This window comes from Toxorhynchites rutilus, chromosome 1 (genome assembly GCF_029784135.1).
Source record: "Toxorhynchites rutilus septentrionalis strain SRP chromosome 1, ASM2978413v1, whole genome shotgun sequence".
Classification (NCBI taxonomy): domain Eukaryota; kingdom Metazoa; phylum Arthropoda; class Insecta; order Diptera; family Culicidae; genus Toxorhynchites; species Toxorhynchites rutilus.
In genome coordinates this window covers 128,298,531-128,309,711 of record NC_073744.1, presented here as the reverse complement: position 1 = coordinate 128,309,711, position 11,181 = coordinate 128,298,531, and the positions used below count along the sequence as shown (strand labels likewise).

Genomic DNA, 11,181 nt, shown 5'->3' with positions numbered 1-11,181 from the left:
TACTAAAAAATAACACGTCGAGCCCCGAGTTGTTCTTCATACGGTTTCTATTCAGGAAGCATTTGATAATTTGTCGGTCCCCGCTTTTCTTTTCATACAATAAATATATTTTATTGTAGAAAAAAAATAGTCAGAAATTTTTCTCGTAATAATTGTATAACGTCTTCTATATTTCGTCCACCGAAAACAAAAACAAATATGTGTCTTCTTTGAACTTCCATGTTGAGTGGCTATAAGACTGAACTGAAGTGATGCTGCTTTAAAGTCTACGCTTACTATATGCATTTAAAAATTGCAACTTGTTCATTTATATGCAAAAACTCATAATTTCAAATTTAATTTACTCAAATACAAAAAATAACACTCTTTTGAAAGTTTCACCATATATAGAGTCAAATGTGCTCTTTAAAATACCATCAATAATTTTTTATTATGTTTGCCCCAAAAAGAACGACTAGCAAATGAAAAGGTCTTGTTTTCGGGGAAAAAACATCTATAACTTTGAGTAACATTAAGATATGTACAAGTTATGCGTGGATTGGAAAGCTCTAAAGATCATTCAAAGACAGTTTTGATGTAGAATTGTACATATAAAAGTTAGAGCAAAAAAACCTTTTTTTTCATGGTAACCCTAACTCAACCTAGAGAAAAAGCGCTATATCGGTTATTTGAAGAGATAGAAAGAAATATTGTTCCACAAAGTTACTTAAAATAATCAGGGCTACAATATTGTCGAACTATGTTTACCTCTATCTATAAAGATAAGAAAGTTAAATTTTTCATTTCATCGAAAATTTTGATCACCCTATTTTTGATAACATTAAAATGAGCGCTCTATTATATGTAACGACTTTGTCGAAGACAGTTTTTGTCTAGAGAATCACTGTCGAGCTCTAGATGCTAATTTCCACTTAAATGCACCTCCTGGACCATAGTGCACTGGTATGGTATATTTTTCTTGGGTCGGGAACTTAGACCATCTCCTTCAATTCCACCTTTTACGCCTGCAGACGTTGAATTCTTCTTCCCAGTCTCCTTCATCACCAGGGAATTATTTTTATGCTTCAACCGTGAATGGTTTAGCATATTCGATGAATTTCGACAAAACACTATGACGATTAAACAGATTTTCGCAATGTAGTTATTGAAAAAATGGTTCCCCATTTTCATTTATCGCGATTATTGCGATAATTATTCGATGTATTCATATTTTGATTTTCCATTATTCGATACGAAATTACTCGGTTAAAATTTCTGATATTCGATTATTTAAATTAATCGAACGATTTGTTGGAGGTTTTTGCCAATAGAATTCGCGTGAAATGAAAGGTTAAATCGGTAAAAACGTACAATAACTTTATTCGCGTCTTTATTACAGTGTGGTATAATATGGACTGATTATTTGACATTTTGCAATAATAGAATAAGCTCTTCTACACCCAGAAACAGATTACTAAAATAAGCTACCAAATCTTTGGTAAGCCAAACATTAGTAGAATGTACAAATTTTCTGTAAATATTACCGACCGATTAATAAAATAAATGTCAGATGCAATACACATCCCTACTAACGATTGGTATATTTTACTGTGCGTTATCGGTAGCTTTGACAATTGTCATCCCTGGCAACCGCGAAAAACTATCTGTCATCAATTCAATTTTTCCGTGCTGATAACAACAATAAAGGTAAGTTCTTTTGAATAATTTTTAAACATTGCATATCAACGTTTGTTTGATGGCTTATTATTTCATTTCGTTGCTGTATTGTAGGTTTTCACATATGGTCCACCTAATCGCGCATATCGCAGAGAAACCATTCACAGTGGTGATACTTTGCGAACCACTAGTGGAGGTGGAGGTATCGTGCTAGGATTAACTGGCGAAGATGGTGATAACTTGGCCGATGAACACCCGCATGATTTGGTGGACTATTCTTTTTCCAAGCTGGTTAAATGTGATAAGTGTTAGCAGTACTTACGGGGGGCTGATACATCAGTCGGACGGTAGAGTTGACCAACCGTAGTCAGCAGGTTTTTGGGCTTGGTCTTCGCCAGCAGTTTAACGTGGCCAAGTTGCCGGCGCCGCAGATTGTCATGACACTTTGCAACGAGATCGAACAGAAAGCGATGTGTTACTTGAACATGGATCTGTACAAGCTGTATCGAACGACGCCGCCGAACTACGACGAGGTTAACAAACTGCGTGACTCACTCAACGAAAATCTAATCAACACCGATCAAAGCTGCTACTCATCGGAGTGTGTAGCCACGGTGCTAAAGAAGTTCTTACGGGAGCTGCCCGATCCGATCATTCCGGTTATGTTTTACGACAAATTCGTCGTAGCCTCAAGTAGGATATTGGTTACTTTTTTTTTTTTATATCTGTATTATAGTGACTTTCAACTCATTTGGCTGGTTCGTCACTTCTACTTCCATTTTTGGAAGAATGTCGGGAGTGAGAATTGAACTCGTGACCTTTAGCGTGAGAGGCATGGATGTTACCACTACGCCAGATCGCCTCCACGTATATTGGTTACTTGTTTTATATAACTTTTTACTAACTATCCATGTATCTGTCCACACAGAAATTACCGATGATGCGGTAGCAGTGGCTTTGCATTTCCAGGATCCGCCAATTTACCACAACATGACGCTCAAGTACACCATGATCCATCTGATACGAATATGCCAAATGCAGTATCAGCGGGACTGAAAGAGGAGCCGATAATACCGATACAAATGTGGTGCCATATTCTAATGCGTCCTCCTTGAGAAAAAACATTTTGTAAGCATACGTGCCAGCATTGCCTGACTGACACATGTTAAGGCGTTTGTTTATTTTTTCCAGTCAAGTCGTGTATAACATGGAAAACAACTTGCGAATAATGGAACGGTTGCTCTATAAGCTGGACTGGAACAAAAAAACTACCAGAACTTCTGTCTGCTCCTGCGGTACCACCACGGAAAATCTCCCGATGTACGGCTGTGTTACAGAAGCAGCATCAGCAAAAATAACCGGTTCATCCACTGTTTTTCCAGCAGCATAGGCTACTTCAAAAAACCTGCGATCACAGCCCCGGCATCTGTGGTACAAGCGCTCTTGGTTAGGGTGTATAATAATGCCGGTAGCAATAGTAGTAACAACAGTGGCTGCTGCTGAAAATCGGGGGACAGTGTTGATACGAGCAGTTGGTGATGCAAACACACCAGCTGACCTGACGGATCAAATCGACCGATTCTTCCTTGAGTTCAATTTTTTTGTTTATATAGAAATAATTATTTATATTTTTTATTGATCACAATAAATTTTTAAAAAATATTTGTTTTCACTACAATTGAAAAGAAGATATTACGATTCTATACCCGATCAAAATACAATTGAACCGACTTTGGACTGACAAATGATCCCGTGTTGAACAAATTACATATATGTTTAGGGTATAGTTAAACCAACGTTGAACCGACCGCTTATAGTGGATCATACTGGCAGGTTTGACATTTGTTCACCATTGTTTTTGTGTAATATGTACAAATAATTCGTATTGCAAAAATTTACGAATCATTGGTAATATTTACCAAAAAATTCGTAATATATACCATTTTTTTGGGTCAGTGTAGACAGTTCTTTAGGGTTGCCAGCGCTGTAGCATCGAAAATACCCAGTGGTAAATAAATGCTCCGCTGTACAGCCCAACACGATTAACCGACATCTCTAAACGGAAGAAGACTGTCTTGTTTTGTATGCCGTGAATCAGCTGTTGAGTCTAGTGTTGTTTTGTATACTAATCACTCGACCCAGAGTTTTGAGCTTTGAATTTATTTGAAAAAAGAAACCACTATAAGAGTGAGATGGCGATTGTTAGTAACAATTTGTAAGTTTATTGAGAGAAGGTTTAGGCAATCATTTTGTAATCTGGTCCCTGGTATTCTATCTCTGTGAGAATATATTAAGAATAAATCACAGGAATTCAAGGTATTATCACAGAAAATATATCCGCAAGTAGAACAGTAGAACCTCTTTCTAACTTGAATTACGAGAAAAGAAGCGAATAGAATGGGATAATTGAATCGCCTCTTTTTTAAAAGCACACAAATTTCCGCTATATCTTCCAGCGTTTGTATAATGGAAACGCACCCTTAGGTCACGGTTACATTGGAAATGATCCTGTACGAAAATGTAATCGTGCAAACTCGTATGAATTTGTACGCGAAACTAGGAGATGATTATTTCATCTGTTGAACAACTGGCAATAATATAAATGTTAGAGCCCCCACATACTACAGACTTTCTGTCAACCAACAGTTTGGTCGGGTCGGCCATCTGGTGCAAAAACCGACCCAACTGAATCGGCGTAATGTGGATCATGCATACCTCTCCGTACTGATTAAAAAGCCAACCAAACTATCGGCCGACAAATCAGTCTGCAGTCTGCGGGGGCTCTTATAGTTATGTATGTAAACGAGTATCACCCCATCTTACAAAATCTTATGGAACATCAAGCGCAATCGTCCTCAATCGAACAAATATTCGTAATCAGTTTGCATATCGTAATATCGGTCTAAACAGTTTAAGTTTCATTTCGATCTTTATTTCATTCCAATAGAGACCAATGCAGCTTTTGCTTTGATATATGTAAAGGAGAATTTCATCACACACTGATCCCCACTAACCTTCAAAAGCGAAAGCTAGAAATTATCCTGCAGAAGTTGAACGGGTTCTCTTACCAGTTGAGCAGCTATTCCACTTGCGACAAATGTCGCCAAGAGTTCATAAGCCTCCATAGTGTTCCCGAGAGCTGCTTCCAAATTTTGCCCAGCCCCAAACCGACTGATATTAAGATGGAACCAGAGTTAATGATTGATGACCACGAGCTGTCGGATAATGATAAGATTGTTGAGACAGACCCAACAGCGGATTTCGTGTCAATTGAACAGGAAGCTGAAACGCAAATCAAGAGGGAAATCGAAGAGGAATTCTTCATCAACGAAATGGACGAAAAAGACGACAATACATTAATTATTCGTAAGACAGACCACAGACGGTTAAGCACGGGTGAGAATATGACGTTATTTTCTGTACACATTGGCTAATGTTATATTTTAGGAGAGAATTCTGGTAAAATTGTATTTAATCGCAAATTCAACACAATTATTTTTTGTAGGTGAACGTTCCCATCCTTGTCCACATTGTCCGAAATCATTTACGGGTACCTCGAGTCTCCAATACCACATTCGCACTCATACGGGTTGGTAGATCATGTTTTATTATAATTAACCATTCAACAGTCTTCCCTATGCAGGCGAACTTCCATTTTCTTGTCCACATTGTCCGAAGACGTTTAGGCAAAATTCGACGCTCAAACTGCACATTCGAACTCATACTGGTTGGTACAGAATATTTTACTGCAATGAATCATTCACCAGGGTCATTCCTTTGCAGGTGAACATCCCTACTCTTGTCCACATTGTCCGAAAGCTTTCAAGAAGGCTTCAGGGCTCCAAGAACACATTCGAACTCATACGGGTTAGTGGAGAATGCTTTGTTATACGTAACGAATCAGCAGGATTATTCCATTGCAGGTGAACGTCCTTATCAGTGTCCACATTGTCCGAAAGCATTGAGGAGTGCTTCAGTGCTTCGAGAGCATATCCGAATTCATACAGGTTGGTGAGGAACGTTTTACTATAATGAATCATCCACCAGTGTTACTCCTTTGCAGGTGAACGTCCCCATTCCTGTCCACATTGCCCGAACATGTTTAAAACTTTATCAGCGCTCCAAGACCACATTAGGACTCATACGGGTTAGTGAAGTATATTTTACGACGATGAACTATTCAACAGAGCTTTTCCTTTTGCAGGTGAACGTCCTTTTCCTTGTCCTCATTGCCCGAAAACATTCAAGCATAGCGGCACGCTCCAACAGCACATTCGGTCACACACGGGTAGGTGGAAAATCACTCAGTTTTTGACATTGTGCTAACGTAAGAACTGTTGTACGCACACGAGGCGTCTCGCACAAATTACGGAACGCTAAAAATGCGATTTTTGGACGGTCAATTGTACAACAATGTACAACTTAATCAGTCAAAAAAAAAATATTACGCCGAGTATTACAATTACTCTTACTTGATTGTCCCGTCTTTTTATCAATCTGTACCTTTTTTGGGATACGGAGAAAAACATATTCCTTTGTCATTGTTTCCAAAATTTTTCACCAAATAAACTTCTGATTACAACTTGCATTTAAATTTTGTTCATGGAGAATAATGGAAAATACAAATGATGTATTTATATTATCAGAAATTGTGGTTTCATTGGTGAAAATTACGATAAATTGTTTGAGCATGGTAACACGTTATTTCTCTCACTTGGTTTCTCTATTTCTTAGTTGTTTTATGGTTTAGCTTTCTATCTTTTTTCACAAGAAAAATGTTTTGTTGTACTACGCGACTTATGTGAAATCCCGTGCCTCGAGCTCTGGTTGCTTTTCACCAGAGATTGTCTAGTGATCTTTCAAACATTTATTGTTCTTGTTGAGACACTGAAGTTGCTGTTAATTTGAATTATTTTATTCAAATTCTACAACATAATAGAGAAGAAGTATTTTGACTAATGATTATAATTTGTGTCTGCCAAATAGTACCGCACCTCTTGAAGGTATTTTTTTCCTACGATAATAACGATGATGATTAAGGGAAAGTCACGACTAAGGCGGCTCGCACACCGGAGCAATAAGCAACTAGCAACTGTTAACATGCAATAAGCAATATTATCACCAATGTTTTTTTTTCCATTTAATTTTTGTTGATCTCGCACACCGACGCAATACGATATCGCTGTCGCCTTTACAGAGCAACACATGTCGCTAGCAACACGACGTGTCGGTTGAAGAGCAACTTATCGTCCATATTTTGACAAGTTTCGTACATTAAGCCGATTGTTTGCATAATGTCAGGGGTTTTTATTGCTCTGGTATGCGAAGAACAACAAAATACGTTGCCTGTTGTATATTGCGTATTGCAGTTTGCTAGTTGCTAATTGCTGCGGTGTGCGAGCCGCCTAAATGTTGAAACAATTGAAGCAATGATAATTATCCAACACAACTTTGATCTCTACAACCCAACACTGTCTTTAGACGGGCTTAACGGATTTTCTTTTTAAATTATTCAGACATTATTTTCAATGTTCACCCCCACGAGAACGTCTTTAGAATATTTTCATCTATCACACATACACATTGGTTTTATGTTGGCAGTTTTCTGCTAGAAGAAAGGTAACGCTACCGTACATCAAGGCGCCTAGAAGTATATCCTAAGGTGGTCAACTTGCTAAAAGCACTCTTCAGCCATCTTGGAAGTCAATACGCTAGTGCCGAAGCTCGCTCCTGATCAATCTGTCTCTTACACGCTTCAAGCTAATAATTCCACTTCTGCTTTCTTCCGTACTGTTTTCGTATACCGCTCCCCTACCCAACTTAGTGACGAAACGGCCTCACCTAGTACCATAGACCCGTCTTGATTAGAGGGATGCAGGTTTGACAGACAGATTATGACAGATTGTCGCGCGATACCGCGCCCCATTGTAAAGAGCTTCTCTGAAAAATGTCGCGCGTGAGTATATCGCAGACGATTAAAAACCTGCATTGTAAAGGAAGCATTAGAGCGTTTTTTTAAAATTTTAATTCATGAAAGTACGCCATCTAGATTTAAAAAAACAATGTATAAGCATTATGAAACACACGGAGGACTTGCAAATGTAAATGTGAATTCGATGGTATAGATTTTTGGACAAAAAAGTACAGATGAGAAAGGTTTTTAACCCCTCTGGTACATATTAAAATGTGGCAACACTACTCGGAACATTTACTTTGCAATTGCAGAGCTCTAACAAGACGCAGACTTCATCACCTTGATAAGGCTATTCTGGAGCCCAAGGAGGTTTGGTTTGTGCCGCTGATTATTCTTGGCATATATTACTCAAGAAAGTAAGATGAAGTTTTCTGGTGTCCGCATTAATCTGAGTGAATTCAGGTGTTTCAGTTTGTTTTGTTCAACTCAACAATCAGTAACAAAACGTAGTTTAATAAGCAGTAAAATAAGATTTTGGTCGTATTTTCTATTTGTGCACTACGCACAACACGCACACAACGCTTATTATTTTTTTCGACGTAGGACACTACGTCAAACCGGAATATGTAGGGGGGAAATGACAATCTATGCACTGAACATGGAGAAAAAAAAGAAAGATTTCGGACGCTTATAACTCGATCATTTCTTAATAGATCGCAAAGATGTTTCCATCAGTTGATAGGAAATACTTATACGCATCTATCACAGTGAACAACATTTCATTTGCATTGAGATAAACAATTGAATAATTGTGAAATGTCAACCATTGTTCAAACGCATTATGTGCCTCGTTTTGATTGGTCTAATTTGTGCTTCTCAAATTGGCCCATCGGGTGCACAAAGCCGAAGTCCCATCGGATGCACGAAGCCGTCACGAACACACGAAGCTCAATGTCGTCAACGCTAATTTATTTCGTTTTGTTTTGGTTCGACTTTCTCGAACCGGACCCACTTGTTTCGGGTTGGGTTCGGTTTGATTCGAATCGGTTTTCGACACGTCGACAAGCCCGGGCGGTACGTCCACATTTAGTCGGCTTTACCGAGCGGCCAAGGCCGATTGAGGTAATGTGGACGCGTCTTTACGTCACAAAGATTTCTCCAAAAGAGTTATCTTTCTTGGTTGAAATTCTGGTTCGACCAAAAATGTAAACAAACAAAGCCCGAGCCACGAAAACGTTTGTTCTTTTGATCGGAGAAACATTTGACTCCGCATGACATAGATTAATACCAATTCTTTGATAACATATTTATTGTAACGAATACAAACTTTACATGTTTTCTTATTGACGTAGGACTACGTCTTTCATTTCTATACCGGGGTGTAAAACCAAAGTTTCGAGAACGAAAGCGTTACGCTGGAGACCGAGATTTTGAGCGTTAATAGCTCTTAAACAACTGAACGAAATGGTATGATAAACACTTCATTTGAAAGATAAAATGTCTACGCGTCATATACTTGTTACTTTTTCATCCAAAAACTTGTTTCAATAGTCTTAAAATTGCTTTCAAAACAGGCTATTGAAATCACCAATCGGTATATAAGCGAGCGCCGCTCGTAAACCCACTCAGTTATGATTGAACAGCGATTGGAGCATGTTGTCGCTGTTGTTGTGAAGCTAATTTCGTTTATCATGAAAACGCTGATGAACGGTGTCACCAAGAGCCTGTTTGTGCACCTAAGGCCAAAAGGGAATCCATCAGGAGGAGAGTGATGCCACGGTTCCGCTTGAAACATCGGAGCCGCCACACATACACACACACATACACACATACACGCGCGGAATTCTCGTTGCTATCATCGTTGCTGAAAAATAATCTGCCAGTTCCCCTGGGAATTGAAAAATACATTCATGCGAAAGAGTTTATTTTAATGTTTTCTATCCATATAACACTGCAACCAAATACATTTGGTTTTGTTATTTTTCAATCAATCGCAATTAACAGGAAAGCTTCTGAATATTTTTTTTCCCCATCAGTGGAAATTTTCGTATCCAATATTGGATGCATAACATGATAAACGGAAAATGTTTCACATCGCGAAAATCAAGTCATTTTCGAGCGATTATTTGCTTTCTACTCATATAATGCTGCGACCAAATACATTTCGTTTTGGATTTTTTCAATCAAGTGCGATCAACGTAAGACCACGTCTTTCGGCAATTTATTAGAGGTGCAATGAATCTTTAGGAATTCCCGCTCTTCGCGCACTGGCAAACAATGTTTACTCAACAATTTCTCAAACGAGAAATGGGTGTTGTGAGAAAGGATTAGCAAACGCGAAAACGACAAACGGGAGAAAGATACGTTTGGAGGTTGAAGGAAATTGGCAGAAAACTTCTTCATTCTATCATTCAAATAATGTGATTCATACCACATCGTTTTGCCAGAAAGAGATTATTAATGTTCAAAGGAGGAATCGAGTCCTCCGAATTACCCAGCGCAAATTAGAGTCGACTATCGATTGCGGCATTCGTACACAAATAATTTTATAATGCAGTTTCACCAAAGTGATTTCTTCGGATATATTCACTACATCATGTCATGTATTTCATATTCTTCATTAAGAAATCGATATCCATGGCACCTATCGGTAACGAATTATTATCGAAACCACGATTTTCGCTAAATGCTCCTTTCAGTTCGGCCTGTAAAAAACTTTTCTGTACTCTAATCCATCAAATTTGGAGCCCTGAAAAGGGCCGTTGATTATATGCTAAGTTAATATAGCACGCTCTCCTCGGATACGATGGGCCAGCTGGATGTCCTTGGGCATGATGTGACGTGTTTTGCATGGATAGCACACAAATTGGTATCTTCGAATAAGCCTCCTGCAGCGTCATAGCCGCGGAACTTTGGAAGCGCAAGTCGGTTTTGAAGTCCTGAGCAATTCCACGATCCAAATGCTGCAAAGGTAGCTTGCGGATCAGCAATTCGGTCGACTTCCGATAGCGATGAATTTCACGCAAAGTTCCCGGTCGATAGCGATGTGGCTTCTCTACCTATCCTGCTATTGGTGCGCTTATCCGAGCTGACTTCGTGTGCCTTACCACCGAATGCTTCGAACGCTTCCTTTGCTTTCGTTCATTTCTTACTCTACTCTCGCACCGTGAGGACTCGAGCTCGTTAGTCCTTCGGTGGTAAGGCACCACGAAAGCAGCTCGGATAAGCGCACCAGCCGCAGGAAGCGTGAAGAAGCCACATCGCTATCGACCGGGAACTTCACATGAAATTCGTCGCTATCAGAAGTCGACCGAATTGCTGATCCGCAAGCTATCTTTGCAGCATTTGGTTCGTGGAATTGCTCAGGACTTCAAAACCGACTTGCGCTTCCAAAGTTCCGCGGTTATGACGCTGCAGGAGGCGAACTGAAAGAAGCATTTAGCGAAAATCGTGGTGTCGATGATAATTCGATACCGATAGGTGCCATGGATATGGATTTCATAATGAAGAATATGAAATACATGACATGATGTAGTGAATATATCCCCATATCGAAGAAATCACTTTGATGAAACTGTTTACCGTTTGTCGTTTTTAAGTGTTGGGAAAGG

At 39.1% G+C, this 11,181-nt stretch overlaps 1 protein-coding gene and 1 long non-coding RNA gene across 5 annotated transcripts in view; both read left to right on the top strand.

The window, feature by feature from the left end:
- Positions 1-1,629: 1,629 nt before the first annotated feature.
- LOC129761911 (uncharacterized) lies at positions 1,630-3,260 on the top strand. The gene is made up of 4 exons (XR_008740501.1): positions 1,630-1,686; positions 1,771-2,349; positions 2,585-2,784; positions 2,848-3,260. It is a non-coding gene; the product is annotated as an uncharacterized LOC129761911 (long non-coding RNA).
- A 470-nt stretch (positions 3,261-3,730) lies between these two features.
- LOC129762200 (gastrula zinc finger protein XlCGF26.1-like) overlaps positions 3,731-11,181 on the top strand; it is a 56,637-nt gene continuing 49,186 nt past the window's right edge. For 3 of the 4 annotated variants that reach the window (XM_055760276.1, XM_055760250.1, XM_055760266.1), the window contains exons 1-8: positions 3,731-3,871; positions 4,604-5,052; positions 5,162-5,245; positions 5,300-5,383; positions 5,440-5,523; positions 5,580-5,663; positions 5,720-5,803; positions 5,861-5,944. In XM_055760276.1, coding sequence (XP_055616251.1) covers positions 3,849-3,871; positions 4,604-5,052; positions 5,162-5,245; positions 5,300-5,383; positions 5,440-5,523; positions 5,580-5,663; positions 5,720-5,803; positions 5,861-5,944 — 976 coding nt within the window. In that variant the 5' untranslated portion in view covers positions 3,731-3,848. Of the gene's footprint in view, positions 3,973-4,603; positions 5,053-5,161; positions 5,246-5,299; positions 5,384-5,439; positions 5,524-5,579; positions 5,664-5,719; positions 5,804-5,860; positions 5,945-11,181 lie in introns of all 4 variants that reach the window. The other variant, XM_055760259.1, reaches the window with a different exon arrangement.